At 36.1% G+C, this 22,968-nt stretch overlaps 1 protein-coding gene across 12 annotated transcripts in view; it reads left to right on the forward strand.

The window, feature by feature from the left end:
* The window catches only part of IQSEC1 (IQ motif and Sec7 domain ArfGEF 1), a 364,618-nt gene that overhangs the window by 223,752 nt on the left and 117,898 nt on the right, over positions 1-22,968 (forward strand). The window contains exon 1 of one of the 12 annotated variants that reach the window (XM_026677125.2): positions 13,296-13,506. The exons of the other annotated variants lie outside the window; for them this stretch is intronic. Coding sequence (XP_026532910.1) covers positions 13,439-13,506 — 68 coding nt within the window. The 5' untranslated portion in view covers positions 13,296-13,438. Of the gene's footprint in view, positions 1-13,295; positions 13,507-22,968 lie in introns of those variants that run through there. 12 annotated transcript variants of the gene reach the window in all.

Consider the following 22,968-nt stretch of genomic DNA (forward strand, 5'->3'; position numbering starts at 1 on the left):
ATGTGGGTTCCAGACTGATGAGCTGTATTCAAGTATTGGTCTAGCAAATGTTTTATATGCTCTAGTTAGTAGTGTGATATTACCAGAGAAAAAGCTACGTAGGATTAGGTTAACTACTCTTAACGCCTTTTTGGCTGTGTAGTTACAGTGGGCTCTAGCACTTATGTCATTTGAGATGAGTACTCCAAGATCCTTGACAGAGTTTGGATCATCAACAAGTATTCAGCCTGTATTTTATTTTCTGATTTTTTTTGCCAATATGTAGGACAGAGCATTTATTTGTTGAGATTTGAAGTTGCCATTTGTTTGACCATTCTGATACATAGTCAAGGTCTTTTTGAAGGATAGCAGTATTGTCTGCGGTGTTGAATAGCTTTACATCATCAGCGAAGAGAACACAGTCGCTCTTGATATGATCACAGAGGTCATTTATGTAGAGTATGAAAAGAGTTGGTCCTAGAACACTGCCTTGTGGGACACCACTGTTGACAGGTACAGAATTTGATAGGACACTCCCAATTTTGACCATTTGTTGTCTGTTTGACAGGAATGCTTCTATCCAGTTATGCAGGTGTCCAGAGATACCGTAAGACTTTAGTTTTAGGAGTAGTTTGTTGTGTACCACTGAATCAAAGGCTTTACAGTAGTCTATGTAGATTGCGTCTATTGCTTTGCCCTGATCGAGTTGTGTAGTCCATATGTTTTTGCAGTGTAAGAGTTGCAGATTACAGGATAGTTTTTTCCTAAAACCAAATTGTTTATTAGAGAGTAGGTTGTTTGTTTCTAAGTGGAGGATGATGGATTGGTTAATAATTGATTCCATGACTTTACAGGTGATGCAGCATAAAGAGATTGGCCTGTAATTTTCAACTAGGCTGGGGTCTCCCTTTTTGAAGATGGGGATGAGCGTGGCTTGTGACCATAGGTTAGGCAAGGAGCTGGTCCTGAAAGATTTTTCAAAGATTATGCTTAGAGGTTTGGCTATGGCAGTGGATAACTTTTTTAAGAAGTAGGCACATATTCCGTCCGGTCCAATAGATAGAGATGGTTTTAGATTGTGTAGTGCTTTTTCAACATTGTCTTCTGTAAAATCGATATGTATTAGATCATTGTAGTTGTCTGTGGTTCAACTAGGAAATACTGGGCATGATCCATTGCTGTTTACAAATACTGAGCCAAAGAATGTGTTAAAGAGTTTGGCTTTAATAGTGTCGTCATTGCAGTCTTTACCATTAGGTCCTTTCAGGGGTGGGATGGACCTTGAGTCTTTTAGTTTGTTGTTCATAAAATTGTAGAAAGTGCGGGTGGAATTGGTGCGTAGAAGGTTTTTTTCTTGTTTAATGTGATAATTGGTGCATTCAGTTTTTATCTGGTGGCATAAATTTTTGTATCGGCTTTTGAAGTTGGCAACGTGACCAGATTTGTTTTTCTGCCAAAGTGATTTCTTTTTGGACTGAAGCTTCCTTATTGTTATGGGTAATTTGTTTTTTCTGGCTTTGGGAGTTGTTATTGGTACATATAGTTTGATGACTCTTTTGACTTCAAGTAAAAATATGCTGTAATGGTTTTCTGCAGTATTGCATCCAGTGAATAGAAATTGCCAATGTGTGAGATTGTTGTTTACAAGATCATAGTTGCCTTTTTTGAAGTTATAATTGGGGATTCCGTCATTGTGATGATTTTTGTGTGGACATATGTTGAGACAAAAGTCAATCATGTTGTGGTCACTGTTGGAAAAGGGTTCTTTAATTTGTATTCCGTAAATTGAATTCAAACTATTGCAGAAAATGAGATTGAGGCAGTTGTTAAGTCTAGTGTTGTTGGTTACTAGTTGTTCTAGTCCAGATTTGTTACTGCATTGTAGAAGGTTGCATGTGTGGGTTCAGTTGTACATTCATTAAGGGTCCAGTTAATATGAGGTAGATTGAAGTCACCAAGAAAGATAAAAGCATGTGGGCAGGATGCTGCCCATGTTAGTAGTGTATTTAGCTTGTTTGCATATTCAATGTCATAATCAGGGGCTCTAACATAGTAAGAACCGAAATGTGATATTTAAGGACAGTTCACAGACGATGGTCTCAGAAATAGCAAGCTCCTTGGGTAACTTGGATGTTTTTTAGATTTAGGGACTTTTTATAGAAGATAGCAACACCACCTCCTCTACGGATTTCATGATCTGATCGGTAAACATGATAGTCTCTTACTGTGGTAATGGAGTCAGGAAGAGATGCATTGAGCCATGTTTCACAGACAAATATAATGTTGAATTTAGCCATATTTAGTAAGAGGAGAAATTCAGGTATTTTATTTACAAGGCTTCTTGCATTGAGTAGCTTGCATTTAAGGCCAGTTGTGGTTGGAATAGAGGTAGTTAGGGGCGTGCATGCCTAGTTTTGAGTAATGTTGGATGGGATGGGGTTGGATGTGCAGTTGTGGGTTGTGTGACTTTCTTTTGATGCAATCAGCTCCGTAGTCAATGTATAAGTCCTTTTCTCCATTGTCTAGATGGTTTTTGAGTTCTGCGTGGAGTTCACGGGAGCAGATTCTTTGCAGTATGTATAAGTCTGGTCTTGAGCAAAGTTTTTTGTGGTTGGGATTGGTTTTTGCAATGGCATTTATTGTATGAATGAATATGTGTTTGCTGGACTCATTTTTCATACAACTCTACAAAATCTTGGGGCCACAGAGCCGTCATTGTATTTGTACTCATGGCCATCTCTGGTTATTTCAATGATATCTTCAGGAGAGACGTATTAGAGTTGCTTATGATATCACAAACTTTGTTGGTGTCATCTGATTTGTTGGTGACCAAATAAGATGGCATTTGGACGTTTCTGTTCATGTTCCATGGTGTCTCTGATGAGTAAGGAGATATTATTTATGGAATTATTTGAAGGGATAGTAATTGTTTGTGACTGTGGTTTGGTGGTTATTTTTGGTTGTAGTTGTGATTGTAGTTGAGGTAGTGGTTGTGGTTGTTGTGGGATTTGATTTTGAACTGATAGGTACTCACATATCTATGCTGTATTTTTTTTCAAGACAAATTAGGCTTGCATGTATAGTTGTTTCAAAACGTGTTGCTAAGCGTTCTTCTATTGAATGAATGAGTGATTCTGTGCTTTCAACTCTGCCATGTAGGGTACTCAGTTTGTTTAGCTTAGGAGAACATGATGGACATAGAAAAAAGAATTTATCTGAATTTTTAACCATATCAGCTAGGTTTTTGTTTGCGTTTAAACAGGCAGGGTGGGCTAGATTATCGCATAGGCGGCATTTGATGTAAATTTCACTTTCATTGATGGTTTCAAGACATTTGAAACATGTGCAGGAGTCTGGGAGGTCATTGGTAGAGATATTTTTCTTTTGTTTTGGAGTTTTTGGCTGGCATGGTCAATGGCAATAGTACAGTAATCAATTACAATAGCTAGTTAATGTGATAGGTAGACAGTTAATGAATGTTGGTAATTAATAAATATTAATTGATATGTTAGAGAACAAATCAAAAGTAAGATTGCTTATTACTAAAAATCAATCAATCAATCAATTGGTTATTCAAATCACTCTAATCAAATTTTGCTAAGCAACAAACAGCCTAATTTATTACAGTAATTACTAAACACACTGGTCAATTAAATTCACTAAATCACTGGTTTTACTAATCAGATATTCAGTAATTACACTATATGCACTAAACATTCAATCATATTAAGCAAAAACAATAAATCAATTGATCATTTGATAAAAATTAATTATTTTAAAGAAATTTATTTTTTGAGATAATGAAAGTAAGTAGTATGAAGTAGTATTGAGAGTTGGTAAGTAAAGGGTTAATGCTTTGCTTTGTTTTGCTTAGCTGTTGCTGATATTTGAGAATAGGTTTATAACCCTTTATAAACTGGCAGGAGGTCTCTTTTCCTGGGCTGTTTGAAAACAATCAGTGAGCAAGGGTTTACACTCTCTTTCTTGTTTTGTAGATTGAGTTTTTGAGATAGTAAAGATGCAAAGATGTTGAAGGGGGCATCTCTGGCCCTTCACTGGGAGGCAACAGGAGACTTTTTGTTTTGTTTTCCCTTGATGAATGGGATTTCTGGTCCCCTCCTAGTTAATTTAAATACACTTTCAAAGTTTGTTGCTTTTAAGAGAAAGAGAAAGAAAGATAGTCTTGCACTGGCAATTTGAACAGTTTATATTTTTACTATGTAGACTCAGATTTGTATTGAGCATTCGCTGCTGGCTTCAATATACTTCTGCCTATATCACAGGAAATAAAATTGCTTCCAATCTTCACAGGAGTTCGGTTATTACAATACTTCCCTATTTATTGAAAGTCCAAGGTTACTGTCCTTTTAAAGAGAAAGTCCGGATTTGCAATTTGGTGAAGAGGGAAGAGGGGAAGGAGGGGCGGCAGGCGGAAGCAGTCTGTTTCACACCCTGGCTGCAAACGTCTGAAGACCGACTCACAGCTCCCAGTGTTCACCGCCCTGCAAGGATGGGATGAATCTCACTGTCTCACCGCCCTGCAAGGATGATTGTTGAACCTCCCAGTACTGGCGAGCCCCACCGCCTTACCTTCTAGCAAGGATGGGTCGAGTCGCAGATTGTTGAGCGCTTTTGAATAGAGCGCTCCCGAACTTAGTGCCCACCGAGGAATGAGTTCTTTTCTGGTGTGCTGGTCAAGGATGAGAGGAATCGGAGATCTCAGAGTACTTTTGAATGGAGCGTTTGCTGAGGAATGGAGCTCTTTTCTGGCTTGCTGGCAAGTCTCGGACATTAGGCTTTCCACCTCGCCGGCTGGACCCGCAGGGATTAGAGGGCTTGTCACCTAGTGCTGCCCATGCCCGCTGGAGCTCCTCATACTGCCTCTACTGCCACCATCTTCCTTGAGATCTTGAGATGTGTTATAGAGCAAGTCAGAAGATTTCCAAAGATGCTTCTTCAAAAGTCACAGCCATTTGGAAGAAGCATCTCATCAAAGGCAAAAGATGAATCTCGGGGTTGGTCAGATCCTTGGGACGGGGAGCTTCCCTCGCACCGGCTGTTTCAGTGCAGTACCTTGGCCTGAACCTAGATTGAAAAGGATTCAAATAATTCACTTCATTTACGGTGCTTTGTAACTGTGTGCCAACCATGCTCTCAACAATTTTCCCTACATAGATTGGGCAAAAGTTAGAATAATTCAATAGGAAGGAAATGCTTCATTTGGCAAGAAAGAGCAAAACAAATTCTCAGCAACTATTCCATCTCTGACCAATTTTAGAAAGTTAAGCCTGTAGAAAATCACTGACTTTATGAGATAAAATTACATAATATTCTACATCTAATTACCCCTATTCCAATTCCAATTGCTGGGACATTGCCAAGTATCATTTATTTTGAAGGAGAAGGAGATACAACTCAGTATTACTTCACATACTTATTGTGTGACAAACAGAGCTCTTTGGATCAGGCAAGGATCATCTAGTCCAGAACAGTATCTTCTTCTTACAGCAGTACAGGGCAATTGTGATTATTCCAGGCATCTTATTGGGATGCTTGCGAACATGAGCATTTGCAGTTGCATAATTTTACAATTCTTCCCTCAATCTGCTGCCAATATAGGACAAATCACTAGTAGCTGTTCTTTGTCTCTGTAAAAGTGTCCTGCTACGTAAAGTAGGTTTGGACTGCAACCTCTGCATGTCTAAAAAATATAGTAATGTAATGAAGTTTCTTGTATGAGAAATAAAATGTCTACAAGGGGGAAAAAATCCAGTTGCCTTTTAAAAAGCATTTTTGGGACAACCATGACCTGGGTAACTGAGAATATCCAAGGTTGTAATGACGTTAGGATCTCCATCCCTGGCTAGCAGAAAAACTGTTGTCCCAATGTGTCATTAAAATCCAATATATACAACAGGACACATTTTATCTTTTTAGAGCGAGAAGACATTCAAAAAGAGAATCTAAGGGTGGAGTATTTTACATATATATGATCTCATTATCGGATCATTTCCAAATTTGAACTTTCAGTAATTTTCTTCCAACCAAAGTTTTAGGAGTTTATTAAATTTATTTTATCCAAGTGGCTAATGGAATCTGATGGATTTCCAAAGGTCCATAGGGATTTTTTGTTGTTGTTGATACAACTGTTGATGCTCCTATTGATATCCTGTCACTCTAAAGGATACAGAACTGACTTGGACAATTGACAGATATATTTAAGATATCTTTTCCTTTTTCCAGAATTCATGAAAGTTCTACATATTTATCCAAGGTAGGGACAATAAAACTAGATAGTATGATAGCTAGAATACAAGTGAAAGAAAACTGATTGAAGTTCTAATACATAATAAAACCTGTAGGTCTGTTAGAGATACAAGTCTAGCCCAATGAAAGAAGAAAACAGCTAGTATTATACCACCACTGGGATGTTAAATTTTCAAAATTATGCTAATTAGGATTCCACAGAGTGGTTTCATAGCTTCTGCTAGCTAATGCACAGTGAGCTTTCTCATCCATGATGTAATGGTGGGCGAGTGGGTTGACTTTACTTGCATTGCTGAAGCTAGAAGTGGGAGTGTCCCCTCTTAGAGATGTGTCCTGCCAAGTGTGTATGGCACCTGCCATTAACTCGAAGACAGGATAGGATATAGCCATTAACATCTGAGAAATTCTGAAGACTGCTAGGGACAATAATCCAGAGATAGCAAGTTGTGAAGCTCTATTAGTGAATTTAAGCTCTAGAGATCAAAGGAGATTATTGCATGTTTACCAGCCTCCCCGATACACACAGCATCCTCCCTGCCTGAATGCTTTAAAGTTGTGTGAGATTGTAACTTGCCATCCCTGGGTACAGACATTACGGTGACCCTAGACCTGATCCTGAATTTTTTCTGGACCACCTCAGGAGAGAAATAAGGAAATGTTAGACCTGCCTTTTATCTTGAGGCAATGGCAATGGCAATGTGATCTGGACTTGGGAGATATTACCATCAGTTCCTTGATAATGATTTTTTTTTTTGAATAATTTTATTAAGAATTACTCATGAAAAGAATAAAAAGTCAATGCAAATTACAAAAAATACAAGCATAGAAATTCCAAATAACATAGGGGGAGGGGTCATGAAAATGGAGTCATTAGAAATGGAAAAGAAAAAAAAGTAACTTTTCCCTTCATCCCAGCAAGTAAAAACAATTTTAGAAACTTACCATCCTCTCTAAATAAAACATAATCTGTCTTCTTCCTATAGCTCACCTCCTAGGAAGGAAAACAAAATCAAAACACTACATCAATCAATCTTTGGCAGCAAAAGTGCAGTAAGAACAACCAGATATAAGTATTTTCTTCCTAATTGCTGTTCTCCTCATAGCTCTTCTCTTAGATAAGGAAAGCAAAGTCCAAATGCTATGTCAATTAGTCTTTGTCAGCAAAAGTCCACTAAGAGCAGCCAGATTTTCCTTGTTTAACCCTGATTGAACAAGCCAATATTATAAACTACAGTGACTTGTAAAAAAAAAAAATCCTTAACCCTTTCAAAAAAAAAAGTCACAGGAATAATTTGCTGCCCATTTGTGTTTCAAAGTAAAAATAATTCAGAATATTAACAAATTTATCTTGTATCCATAAGTAAAATGTATTCTTTTGTGTGTTATTTCTAAAAAAAAGTCATTCCAAATATTAGAGAGCTTTTTTATATACCCTTAAGAAAAAATATCCAAATCAATTTCCTGATTTAATGTCTGTTCATCTCCTTTATGGAGTAAATTATCCAACAGATTCATTTGCATTACATTTAAATCACTCTTCAAATTAATTTCATAAACATCCATTGCAGCTCATTCTTGTTTTACAAGTTCATTAGAACATGCTCTATGAATGAGTATTTAATCCATTCTATCAAAAAAATTAGCTGAAATGTATTTTAAAAAATTGAACTAAGGATTTCTGCTCCATTTTCTTTATCCTCTGGCTCTAGTGCCCAGCCTTCAAGGTCTCCTTATCATAAAAAAGAAAACAATCTTCACTTTTCCATGAGAAAGTAACTTCCAAATAGTTCAAAACCATAATTCCAAATCCTTCTTGCCTCCTAATCTGTTATTAACTTTCTAAAATCCATATACTAAGTCTCCTTTTAATGTATCGTTTCCTAAAATCATTTACTTTTTAAAAAGAATTCACCATCATTTTTAAGAAGAGGGAAACTCACCTGATGAATGAAATAAGCCCTTTCCAGTCTGACAGTCTTAATCTCTCTAATATCAAAGAATTTTTTTAAAAATCCAAAAAAGTGATTTAAGGTATAAAGCTTGGTTGAGCTTAGTGTCCCTAAAGGCAGCTTTGTGAGTTTAAGATTGATGTAAATCCCGACTCTCAGCCTACTCCTAAGCTAAACTTAAAAGCAGTTTCCACGGTTTACTCATGATGAGTTGCTATCCAGAATCATATGAATGATTGCAACTATCTTCCCTTTGTTCCAGGGAGATTACACTTACTACAAGCTTCTAGCAGTGATTCCCCCCACAAAGTTGTGTTACTAGCTAGCAAAAGTCATCAAGGCATGTAGCTTACAGGAAGTGTCGACAGATCACTCCATAGATGGAGTTCTCTGAGGTGACATCCCTTGGCAGGGAGGTAGGACCAGTTCAGTTATCCCATCCCCACCCCCAGCATCTGATAAGGCTATTAGAGTCCAGAGTGACTTTGGACCAGCCCAGTGTTGTTCTGAGGGAAAAATGAGGCACAAATATTAATTAATGTTCACCATTTTGAGTTTAGGTTGATAGGTAGGATAATGCTATCTGTTTTGAAAGAAATAGTTATGAAACTTCTCCTTAAGTGGCTATTGCTAGACCCATTTTCAATAAAATTTTGCTAGACCCTTTTTAGTGAAGATCGTTGAAACATGATTAGCCAGCACCTCCAGAGTACACTGAAGGAGGCAGATTGTCTAGGTCCTATTCAATTGGTATTGAGATATAATTTATCACACATATTGATGATCTTTAATAGGCTCAGAATGATGACAGAGCATCCATTGTGGCCTGCTTGAACTCTCAACAGCTTTCAGAATCAGGAGTCATGGTATTGTTCAGCATAGGGGATTAGATGTGGGGGGGATGCATAATGCTTCAGTAGTTGTTCTTCTTTGTTTCAGTCTGGTTCTAGCCAGTATTGATAGAAGGGAAAAGATTGAGACCCCTACTTTCTGGGTTTCCTCAGAAATCTATCATACCCGGGTCCATGGAGCTGTTGGATGCGATCATTCATCAACAATTATCAGTACACTGATGATATTCAACCCTACATCTTTATCCCAGGTCACTGAAGTGATGTCATGAAGGTTCTCTCCTAGTGCCTGGAAGCTGAAGGAGTTTGGATGTGGAAGATCAGGTTTCAGGTCAGTCCTGGCCTGGATTTTAAGCCCCTCCCCATCAAGAAACATCCATCCATACAGAGCTAGTCTTGACTCTGAATTGACAAACATTGTGATCCACCTGGACTTACAGTTACTGCTCAAAGATGGCAGTCATAGCTAAGAGGGTCCATCTTGTATGTTAATTGCACTCATTCCTCAAGCCCTACTCACATTGGTTCATGCCTTGGTCAGTGAAAACCTTTTAGGTTTTAGATTAAAACAGGGGTGCAAACTCAAGGCCCGGGGGCCGGATCCAGCCCATGAGGTGCTGAGATCTGGCCCACGGGGATGCCCTGGAAATAGCGAAGGACCAGCCTGCGGTGCCTCTGCCAGCAAAAACGGAGCTTGTGAGGGCCACATGTGGCCCCCAAGCTTCGTTTTCACTGCCAGAGGGTTGCAGGAGGCTGTCCCAGCCAAAAACAGAGCTCAGGAGCCTGTTTTCACTGGCAGAGCACTCAGGCCACCACAGGCACCCTCCCAACACAAGTGATGTCATGCTAGCCACACCTACCCTGGCAATACCCTCCCGGCCCTCCCGAGGTCAAACACAGCCCTGATGCGGCCCTCAATGAAATTGAGTTTGACACCCCTGGATTAAAACATGTTTTAATCAAAACAGAAAGAAAATATATCTTTAATACGTTGTTGCATTGTCAATGTTACGCTTTATAACTGTCAGCTTGTTACTTTCATCACACTATAATAACACTCTGCTTATCAACTTTTCCTAAATATCAACTGTAAATTATTCCAGGAAAGAAAATGAAAGATGGCTGACAAAGTAAATAGCTTATGTTTATTTTTTTATGCATCAGAAAAAAATACAAAGAGAACAATAATTTTATTAGGATCAACAAAATTGTCATAATGCAATGAGTAAAGTTTTGAATTCTTCACTACTTCAAACAACTTGAAGAAAAGAGGGATGTACAATAAATATAATGGAGGGGTAGGGACCAGAAGTCTGAAGTTGTCAGCTGTCTTACATATGTACCTGCTGCTCCTCTTTTATGAGATTTACATTAGCCAGATAGAGGAGTAGTAGAGTATGAATGGAGTAGGAAATTCTTTGAATATCTAGGATAAAAAAGAATTACATTTGAGATATACTGTGCAATGAAAAGCCTGGAGTTTGCCATTACAGACTCTATAACTTCAAATTGCAAAATCAAAAATTCAAAATGTTCATATTATTGAATATGTGTATCAGAATTTATAAATAATTATCTAGGGTCTTGAAAACGATCATATTTTCATGAGTGCGATTGATATTCTCTTTACAAACTAATTTACATGACAAGTTGTAATGGGGGGGGGGACTTCACAATATTCACAGAAAGCTCTGACCTTCCAAGTATAAAGCTTTGTTTTTCAGAAAAACAAAACAAGGATTATAATATAAAGGCGTTCTTGTTCAGAAAATGGCTTGAATTTGGCTCTTTGTTTCTCAATACCACAGTATTACAAATACGTATCTTTGTTCCTACAATCCATAAGAATCTGGATGAGTTTTCTATTTCACTTTGCATGAAAAGTGTTCCATGAAATCCACAGGCATCAAGAACAGAAGGATCTCTTTTATTAGATTTCTAACTGTATGTAATGATGGCACAGGCAAAATAGTTCTTGAAAGAATGACTGTTCAGCAGTAAAGCAAAAGTTACATATACTTTACATAAACTATATATACTGTAATGTAACATATACATCACATATACTATCGATGCGTAACAAGTACACAATAATGCTTAAAGTGCAACATGTCTTTCATTATTTTATTTATTTTATTTATTTTTTTTTTTTTTTATTTATTTGATTTGTCAATTGTTTACAAGATAATAAGTACAAGTGTATACATAGTTGTGAATATATGAAATGGGTACATATAAGAAAAATAAAAGAATAAGAGAAACAATAGGACAGGGACGGTAGGCACGTTGGTGCGCTTATGCACGCCCCTACAGACCTCTTAGGAAAGGGGTGAGGTCAATAGTATACAGTCTAAGGTTAAAGTTTTTGGGGTTTGGGGAAGAGACTACAGAGTCGGGTAGAGTATTCCAGACATTGACCACTCTATTGCTGAAGTCGTATTTCCTGCAATCAAGTTTGGTGCGGTTTACTTTGAGTTTGTATCTGTTGTGTGCTCTTGTGTTGTTATGGTTAAAGCTGAAGTATTCATTGACAGGTAGGACATTGCAATGTATGATTTTATATACCATGCTTAAGTCGGACCGAAGACGGCGTAATTCGAGGTTTTCTAGTTTTAGAATTTGAGTCTGGTGGCGTAAGGTATTCTATAACGGGTAGAAGAGTGGAGAACTCTTCTTGTGAAATACTTCTGGACTTTCTCAATTGTGTTAATATCACATACGTGATAAGGATTCCAGACTGATGAACTGTATTCGAGTATTGGTCTAGCAAATGTTTTGTATGCTCTGGTTAGTAGTGAGATATTACCAGAGAAAAAGCAACGTAGGATTAGGTTAACAACTCTTAATGCCTTTTTGGCTATGTAGTTGCAGTGAGCTCTAGCACTTAGATCATTAGAGGTGAGTATTCCCAGGTCCTTTACAGAGCTTGGGTCATCAACAAGATCTTGACTATTCAGCTTGTATTTTATTTTCTGATTTTTTTACCAATATGTAAGACAGAGCATTTATTTGTTGAGATTTGGAGTTGCCATATGTTAGACCATTCAGATACATAGTCTAGATCTTTTTGAAGGGTAGTAGTATTGTCTGTGGTATTGAATAGCTTTACATCATCAGCGAAGAGAACGCAATTGCTCTTGATATGATCACAAAGGTCGTTTATGTAGATTATGAAGAGAGTTGGTCCTAGAACACTGCCTTGGGGACACCACTATTGACAGGTACTGGATTTGATAGGGCGTTCCCAATTTTGACCATTTGTTGTCTGTTTGACAGGAATGCTTCTATCCAGTTATTCAGTTGTCCAGAGATACCATAAGATTTTATTTTTAGGAGTAGTTTGTCGTGTACCACTGAATCAAAGGCTTTGCAGAAGTCTATGTAGATTGCGTCTATTGCTTTGCCCTGGTCGAGTTGAGTAGTCCATATGTTTTTGCAGTGTAAGAGTTGCAGATTACAGGATAGTTTTTTCTGAAACCAAATTGTTTATTGGAGAGTAGGTTGTTGGTCTCTAAATGGAGGATGATGGATTGGTTAATAATTGATTCCATGACTTTACAGGTGACGCAGCATAAGGAGATTGGTCTGTAATTTTCAACTAGGCTTGGGTCTCCCTTTTTGAAGATGGGAATGACTGTGGCTTGTAACCATAGGTTGGGCAAGGAGCTGGTTCTGAAAGATCTTTCAAAGATTATGCTTAGAGGTTTGGCTATGGCAGCGGATAGTTTTCTTAAGAATAAAAATAAATCTAAAGATTGAATTATCATACAGGGTTTATCTCTAGTTTGTTTTTTTCTTTTCATATAAGCTTTTCCTTTTGAGTAGCTTTTCAATAACAGACTGCTCTTTCTGACTGCTATGTTATATAGTATGGGGAGTGTAGACAGTCATTCCTCTAATATGTGTTCATATCCAGCATTGGAATATTACTCATATTTTTTTCTGGAACAGAACTTCATTACATTAGGCAAAAGTGTTGGGGTGTTTATACTATTGCCTTCACATGAATTAATTGTGTTTCCTATTCCTCAAACAGTTGTGGTTCTAGCTAATAATGTTCTGGAACCATAGAAATAAATAACCAATAAGTTACTTTCTTGGTCATCTGTACCAAGGATTTGTTACTTTCCAAACAGAGCTGGATTTGCTAGTTAGTGAATAATGTAAATACTGAAGAAGGCAGTAATTTGAGATCTCAAATGGGAAAACTGGCTTCCCTCAGTGAGTTGCAGAGTTTAAGCCAGCAGACATTAGGGAATCATTGTGAGATCATGAATCAGAGCTTGCCTGTCTCCTGAAAGTTGGCTAACTTTTGCTCTGCAACTGCTAAATGTGCTACTTTATTAGGTTCTTCAGAACAAGTGTGCTTTTTGCAACACTTCTGAGGTGGTCATGACGGGAGATGGCAGTGTCATGTGGAATCTAATGTGGAAATACTGCATTTCAGTCAGGACAATCAGGTACTGTTTGAAATTTACAGCCCATCCTGTGGGCTCAGTCTGTTTGTCTAGGGGAATGTTCCATTCGGTTGGCTTTCCATACAATACAGCAAATGCTGACTGAAGAAGAGTATTATTATTTTCCTTCAGTTGTGCTGGGGGTCAAATTGTGTTTTAGCCCTAAAAGTTTAACTCCTTTGTATAGATAGCACTTATTATATATGTGACATATATTCCACCTTTGCTTTTGTTTACAGGCACTGCAAGTGAACTTTGTAGGATATAAACAGGGGTAACTTAATCTATTCCTTGGATAGTATTGTCAGAGTCTTACTTGATGCTCTATATTTTTAAAAAGGCTATCCATTTCAGTACAATCCTTTCCTTTTTCTTCTTCTGACCTGTTTGTTACATTGAATGTTTTTCGAAGCTCTGATGCTGTAACTTTGAAAGAAGCTGATGTGAGAAAGTCTACCATTAAGGAAGTACTTGAACTGGCTTAGGGAGTTTCTTCCTTATTTATTTCACGCTATGATTTCTTTTAAGCCGTGGCGTATGTTTTGCAGGGATTTTTGTAGCCGACACTCTCAAGGAAATACATGGTCTAAGTAATCACTGTATTTCACACTGTAATTATTAACTGTGGTAAAGAAATACTCTAGTCTGGTTATTTGCATGACATTTATTTCACATTTGTTTAAACACGTAAGAGGCTTTAAGATTTCACTTTCAATCCTAGAGGGGGGAAAAATCTGTTGTAGCTGTAGATCTCAAGGGGTCCAAAGGATTACTTAATATATAAAGTAGGACCGATTTCTTGAGCTTTCCATAAATGTAAAGAATAGTTTGGGTCAGGATTAGGGGCACTACTAGAATGACTATGGAATAGTGAAATAGTTTCCATTATCTTATTAAGCATATTAACTCTGACCTTCAGGACATAAAAAATATACTCTTAAATATATGCACAAAATATAAGCAGCAAGACAGAAGCAGTGAGTCATGTACAAACAAGTAAAAGCGCTGCAGATTTAAAGAGGATTGGTATTTGTTTATGTAGCTGACAAATAACTATTTCTATCTTTGCTACAGAAAAGAAATATAAACGTCAGGACTAAATTTAGATTTACCATGTTTTCCAGTATGGTCATGTTTTAGCTTTGCCCCTATTGTTGCATTCCGAACTAATAATCTTGATACAGATCATGAAATGTTAGTTAGAAGTCATGTGCATACTGTGAAGCAGCACTGAAATTAGCTTTTGCTTAGACAAATATATTCAGCATTTGCCCACGTGATAAGAATTACAGACCCTTAAAGCAGTTTTGTTAATTTTCTACTTTTCTGAAAGAAAATATAAGATAAAATCATAGATAGGCTACCAATAGTCTGCACATGATACCTAACTCCCTTTCTTCTTGCCACTTTCATAAATCTCAGCCTATTGGATCCCTGAACTACTCACCCACAATACCCAGCCTTGGGGTAAGCTGCTCCCACATTGGTGCCCCCTTCTCTTCCATTCTATTTCCCTCCTTCCCTTTCTTTCTTTCCTTCCTTCCTTCCTTGCTTGCTTCTTTCCTCCTTCCTTCACATCAAAAAGCTTCGAAATTTTGTTTTTAGATCTAATCAAAACAAATTATCCCAGAAATCAGCTAGTATAGTCAGTTTAGTACTAGAGATACACATCCCTTTCTGGCTGAATTCAGTTCAAGAGTTTTAAATATGTTGAGCATTTAAATCATGTCAGGATGTCATAATTTCCAGATTATCAAATTTCCAAAAAGGATACAACTTGATAATTAACTGTCCCTTGCTGCAACCACTTTCATTTTCAGCAATGCCTTTTCTGTGTCGATGGACCCAAACTTTCATGAAGTAGAAGCATTATCAATTACAGGAAAAAGTATACAATTGTACAAATGAAATTCCTTCATCTCTTCTTGTATGTAAGAGAATCCATTTTTGTCATCTGAAATGTAGTGTTCATAGTAGAACAGAATTATTTTAGATTATTTAAATTAGACTAAAGTATAGCGAAATACTGTGGACATAATATATTTAGATTTCAGCAAGGCATTCGACAAAGTAAACCACAACCTACTTCTTGGTAAGTTAGAAAAAAGTGGAATAGATAGCACCACCACTAGATGGACTTGCAACTGGCTGGCAAACTGTACTCAATGAGTAGTCCTTAATGGGTCTAAGTCTACATGGAGGGAAGTAAGCAGTGGAGTGCCACAAGGTTCTGTCTTAGGCCCAGTACTCTTCAATATCTTCATTAATGACTTAGATGAGAGAACAGAAGAGAAATGTACTAAATTTGCAGATGATACTAAGCTGGGAGTAATAGCTAACACCCAAGTAGATAGGTTCAAGATCCAAATGGATCTTGACAGACTAGAATACTGCACCGTATCTAACAAAATGAATTTTAATGTAGAAAAAAGTCCTACACTTAGGCAAGAAAACCCAAAAGTACACATATAGACTGGGTGAAACCAGGCTCAGTAGCAGTAACTGTGAGAGGGATCTTGGAGTCTTAGTGGACAACCAGCTAAATATGAGCCAGCAATGCAGCACAGCCAAAAAAGCTAATGCAATCCTAAATTGCATTAACAGAGGGATACAATCGAGATCAAGTGAGGTACTAATGCCACTCTATAAAACCTTAGTAAGACCACAGCTAGAGTACTGCATCAAGTTTTGGTCAACACATTATAAAAAAGATGTTGAGACTCTAGAAAAAGTACAGAGAAGAGCAACCAGGATGATTATGGCACTGTTTTAGTTTAGTTTATTGTCATTGCATCTCGTACAACGAAATCAAACACCATCTTCAGTGCACATCATGACCATGACCATGAAAATAAACACAAACAAAATATGTGTTGTGTTGTGTATAAATAATACTCAGGACTACATTAAATACTTCAAATTTAAAAAATAAAATTCTTCACAGAATTTATGTTGTATGTCCTTGTGGTGCTAGCATTTCAGATCTACAGAATCATGCCAGTACAAAAACAATAGTAAATACTGCCAGGAAAGGGATAAAATCAATTAGATATTGCATTACCAATGTTTTTAATAGTAAAGCCTGAAGTAGTTTGTTCCCAAATTTGGTTTAGTGGTTGGAAAAGTAGACTGGAACGTTCTTAGTCAACATATTCACTACCCGCAGGGAATAAATTGCAGGGTTTACAAGAGAGTAATGCATAGCTTTATGCTTGCATCTTAAAGTTCAATTTTCAAGGAAGGAAAGAAAAGAGTTGATGGTTTGCTTTCAAAGCTTCACACATCTGGAAAAAGTAAAACATTGTTCTTTCATTGTGCGATGTCATAGTACTTTCATCATGTACAGACTATTTCCATCTTGTTTCAATGAGCCTTCTTTTAATTATTGTGCTTCATTTCTGTTGCAAACAATATAATAGCATCTTTCTAAATAGTACTGGATTAAAATTTTACTGATAATAGAGAATATTTAAATAGAATAACAGAGTTGGAAGAGACCTTGGAGGTCTACTAGTCCAACCTCCTGCTTAGGCAGGAACCCTATACCATTTCAGACAAATAGTTGTCCAACCTCTTCTTAAAAACTTCCAGTGTTGGAGCATTTACAATTTCTGGAGGCAAGTTGTTTCACTGATTAATTGTTCTAACTGTCAGGAAATTTCTCCTTACTTCTAGAGTCCTGCCCTCAGGTACTTTGGAGAATAGCTTGACTCCCTCTTCTTTGTGGCAGCTCCTGATGTCTTGGAACACTGCTATCATGTCATCCTTAGTCCTTCTTTTCATCATACCCAATTCCAGCAACCATTCTTTATATGTTTTAGCTTCCAGTCCCTTAATCATCTTTGTTGCTCTTCTCTGCCCTCTTTCTAGAATCTCAATGTCTTTTTTATATTGTGGCAACCAGAACTGGACCAAAAATTTGTTACTCAGAGTTGAGCTGTGGGGTTCTTGGTGCTTCCTGAGCTTCATTGTTTTCTTGCAGACACTTCTGCAAATTATATATTATTAAAAATAAATCAGAAAACATAATTTGTATATCTCTATTGGAAACTGACCAATAGCACCGTGTTGAGTTTTAACATAAACTGGAAGGGTATAATCCCATACTGAGTTCTGCATTTCTGTTTAGTATGTGTCAAATGTATCTTTAGGATACTTCTGTTTTTATAATCAAGTACAAAACCAAAAACATTGAGGCTGTGTTCATATGATCTTCTTAATTAGGTCAATGAAAGCAGTGTTAGCACTTGTGTCAGAAGGAGTTGGAGCACAAAACAGCCCAATGGCATTTGGAGTTAAAATAACTTTCCCAGATCCCCCTGTGCTATGCAGATAGAAACAAAAAAATTAAGAGATTAATATATTATCCAGCAGCCAACTTACTTATAGTTCTATAATTGCCCTGCAAATCTTACAGTTTTTTGTTTTTTGTTTAAAAAGTGAGGCCACAACCTTACAAAGGCTTTCCCCTCTCAGAGATAAACTAAAACAATGTCCAATGTCCTCATGTCCTATTGTGAGGTGGTCTTAGAACCAAATGCCAGGCTATTCCAATGCCTGCAAGAAATTGACTTGTGACGCATAGCACACCATGTGCCCCTAAATTAATCTGCTGTTACCTTATATGGTAGGAAACAATCAACCATAATGAATGTTACCAACCAAATAGCTTTAGTGCACAGTGGTGAAGGCCTTGTTGATTTTTGTCTTAGGCAGCAAAAAAAACAAAACCTTTTGTTCCAGCATTGATAGACCGATGAAGCATATTTTAACTGTTTTATTGCCATCAATAATATTTGAATTGTTTATTTTTGACCATGTTCAAATCTGATTGAACTCAGCGTGGTATGCCAACGTATTTATGTTTAACTCAACTTTATTCCTGGATTCTCTGTGGTTTCTCAAACTTTTTAATGGATTCCAACAATTCCTTCAGTATGCTGAAGATCTGTACTTTCAGGCAGCTGAAACTGACATTATACTGTGTAACCCTAGATGTTGGAAACCTAATCTAGTTGGAGAAGTTACCAAAACAGTTTTATTATTTATTTACACCATGGTTTCACAAAATGTTTCTTAATATAGATGCAAAAGTACCAAGAGACTGGTAAAACCAGTTGCAGTACTGAGACAAGAGATATTTTCACGATATTTGTTGATGTTCTCTATGGTATGAAACTTTGCTCACTTTACTGCTTCTTGTCCTCTTTTGCACTTCCAGAACACAAGGGTCAGTATTTATGCTGATACAAGACTGTTATATTTTTCAGCAATTACTTGATGAAACTAAACTGTACATACTGTATTATTGGTGTTGGTGACAATTAATTTTGCTGAAGTTAGTGTGATTCAAACAAGAATGTATGCAGATGTAATATGTTAGGCACCTTGATGAAGTGGCATTGTGATACTAATCTTGTTTTTGTCTTACTTCCATAGCAAACTGAAATTTTTACCAGATATATTTTTTACAGAATTTAAATACATAAAGTTCAGTTTTTCTGCTATAAGGAAATAAATATGTCAATTTATAATAATCTTTATTCCCTTAAATACTTTTTATTCTCTTGTTTTTTACAGACTTTGGAAATTTAGAACGTGTTTCTCTCTTGGCATTCTTAATAGGAATGTTTCACTATGTTTCCTTTCGTATTTCATTATGTATTCTGAAAATATATGTACCATCGATTATTGAATCAAAATAGTTTTGAAATAATTATAGTATGGTCTAATCCTTTAAAAATTCTGACATGCAGATGCACCTTTAAATGACTTGTTTTATTCTGTCATATGGTGTTACTCTATGATGCTTTTAACAATAGTTTGGTCATCTAAGAAATGCTCTACATTTTTTAAAGAACATGTTTTTATAATTAATGAAAAAGTATGAATTCTTTCAAGTACTCTATATATACTTTGATATGGAAATGAATTAGGAGGCAGTGTATGAGAAGCAAATTATATTCCCAAAGCCAGAATTAACACTGAGATCCTAAATGTATATATTATAGAATACATTTATCTGTTTAAAACTAAAATTTAGTTGAATAAATGTATAAAGAATATATTTTGTATGTTATCCAAAGACCTCCAGATTCGCTTTTGTTAGGAAACTTAAGTTTAGTACATGTACTTTAATATACAAAGTAATTTTCATACCTAAATTAGTCAATATATAGACACTCGTGCTTATGAATATTACTCTTAGTTATAAAGTTAATATACACTAATATGGCAATGTATCATTATGCTATAATTGTACTTTAAATAGTATTAATTTTACCATTTCTTGGGCCATATGTACAGTATATATATGACTATTTTAGCACAAATGAGTTTAAAATATAAAGCAGTTTATCACCGCAATCTTTCTTAAAGGACACATCTTACCGTTTCAAACAACATTAAAAATGTTCTTAAGTCAAGTTGTGCTATTTCATAAAACTAATAAATTACAAATAATTTTCCTCAAGGTATTAGAATATTCAAAGGTTTGAATAAATAATGCTTGTTTTTCCAGTGAATTATATATCAAGGAATGTTGTGATGACATGCATTTTAAACCAATGCATTTCAGCTTTTGGAACACCTTGTACATTCACCTTATTTTTATAACACTTTGATTTGTGTGTACCTCTTGAAAATGAAAATGAGCAAAACATATGACACAATCTCAAAGATAGCTTAAGGGTTTTTCTTTTTCTTTATAGTATGGGTTTCTCTTTCTTTGAAGCACAGATCTTGCTAATAAAACAATTTGGACAACAAACACAGTCCAGCCATGGGTCAGGTAAAAAGTTCAAATCCCAGATGGTCTCTATCTGCATATAACCTATCTACCAGATGAGTCCCCATCATTATGTATTTTTCTCAGTGTTAAGCCAATTTGTTACAGTGGTCAAATATTTATGAGTCTTAAAACTCTCACTAGGATAAATTCAGTCTTGCTGAATACCATTTGGATAGATTTTCATATATGTGTGAAACTAAATGAGACAAAATTATAAGCATTCCTTTAAAATCTTGGAGTGTTTGAAGAACCATATTAATAAATAAGCACTCATAGTACAAAGCCTAGTGTTATATAACATTATGGAAAATCAGCTAAATTGAATGAAAGCCAACCTTATTATTCTATTTATCACATTTACTAAAAAGAGATGAGTATATTTTATATGTAGAATCAAGTGGATGCGTGCAAGGTGCAAAACTGTTCCTGGTTTATCTCCCTGTTAGACACAATTGCTTTCTATACCTTTCTTCCAATCAGTGTGAGTAAGTCTGGAGAGAAAGGGCACATTGTGCAAGCTTTAGTCTTTCCATGTTTTAATGGGAAATGCAATTATACTTGTGTGCCCGTAATATGTTTAACATTAATGATTTAAGGTCATTACAGCTGAATTATTTAATATAATACTAATTATCTTTGGTAAAAATCCAGTTTATACAAAAAGTGCTTAGTGATAATTCAGATATCTGTACTACTCCAATGCACTATATGTTTTTTTAAAAAGTACTATTGTAAAACAATACAATGCATTTAGATTTCTGACATGTTCCCTAGTGCCAACAGTAAGAAGCATCTTTAAAGGAAACTTCCATCGAAATGAAAGGATGCTTAGGGATTGGGTGAAATTGAATTTTAATCCTGCTGAAGCAATGTTGTGATCTCCCTCTAGGCAATTTGATTTTAAATATTCATTATGCAGTATTTGATTACTTTCTTCGTGAAAGCTATATTAAGCTATTCAAGGACAGAACCTTTTCTCTAGTACCCTTATTCATTTTATTAATTATTTTTAAGTTTTAAAGGATAAGCTGAACAAGTCTCAACAAGTTATTTTTCCCCATCTGTATTTCATTTCATTTCATTTTTTATTAAAGTACTATTTTCCAAGAAGCCTGAATAATTCCCAAAGTGTTAAACTCTGGAAGCTAATTAAAAGTAATCTTCTAAATTAATTTTAGAGGCAATATTAATTGACAATAAAGACAACCATTTTTTATCAGTGTTATTTTAGGCTGTATATTCATCCCTGTGTGCCAGAGACAAATGCTCAGTAAAATGAATAAAGATTTCTCCAGGTCACATTACATTCCAGGCGAGCACATGGAGACAACCATGTAAGGGTTTTTTGGGAACAGCAAGGAAGCTATTGCTAATTACCTTCTTACCAGTTTTTGACTTCTAAATCTCATCTATTTTTCCCAGGTAAAAAACCTGACCCTGCCTAACTTCCAAACCAAGACAAACTCAGCCGTGTGCTAAAATGAATGTGAACTTTTCCTATAGTTGATCTCTTTAAAGGTTCTGAATAGGACTTTAGCTTTTAATTTGTGGTGTCTATGGAGATTCTCAATTATCTAGGTCAGGGGTGTTAAACTCGCAGCCTGTGGGCCAGATGCGTCACATGCTGGCCCTGCTCCAGCCCAGTTTAGCAAAGGGGGGGGGGAGTCCCAATATGTCACTTGATGACACCATGATGATGAGAATTTGATACCCCTGATCTAGGTCATAATTGTCCCCAAAGTGCTTTTTCCAAAAGGCAAATGGACTTTCTTAAAAGAAAGTCTAGTTGCCTTTTGGAAAAAGCATTTTAATTGTAGCTTTTCTTTCCTAATCCTAGAGTTTCAGAATTTTAAGACAATGGTTCTTGTGAAGTAATACTTATGTGCTACAAAAAGTAACATTTGTAAATAATACAGGTAGGAACATAAAGGGAAAATTGCCATGTGAACATCTTGCTGTGACAAATATACACTATAACTAGCTTTTAAAAAAGAAAAACAGTTTTATACAGGGAAAAATACATAAAAATATCTCAGGGCACAGTAATGCTACAGTATTTATTTCTTAATTTCTAGTGGTATATTCTTTGAAATTATTAAACTTCATATGCAAGACTACTTGTATCTCTGTATAAAATACAAGCATTAGTTAAGCATATGTTGAGAAAAGTCCTTAGTCTGAGTCTCATTTAGCATTCCTTCTGACTAATCTATCTTGTTTGTTCTATCATTTATAGCCTTTGGAAAGTGTACAAGTAGTATTGACAATTTTCTCTTTTCTTTGACCTTTCTGTATCATGTCTATAAACATTTCTAGGAAAAAAACTGATGATATTCACCTTTGAAGTTGCAAAATTCCCTTCTATTTCGAGATCTGCCAAAATTCAGGCATGAGTGTTTCCTAGAAACGTAATTACACTGCTATTCAGTGTAACCTTGAGCTATAGTGAATAAGTTACTGATTGTATAACTCATAGACTTTACATTTTGATGTCGCACATATTTATTTAAAAGCATAGATGTAGAAGTAATTTGCTCATCATTTTCCAGTCTGGTCTATTACTCTGCAATTTTCTTGTGATCTGCTAGTCAAGCCCTACCTTGCTCAGTGTCATTCCTAAGCACCTTGGGGCCTCAGCAAAATACCCTTTATAGTAATTTTATCCTATGTTTTAA

The sequence above is a fragment of the Notechis scutatus genome, chromosome 2, assembly GCF_049901735.1.
Source record: "Notechis scutatus isolate UNSWTSFEM ecotype Mainland chromosome 2, rNotScu1.2, whole genome shotgun sequence".
Classification (NCBI taxonomy): Eukaryota; Metazoa; Chordata; class Lepidosauria; order Squamata; family Elapidae; genus Notechis; species Notechis scutatus.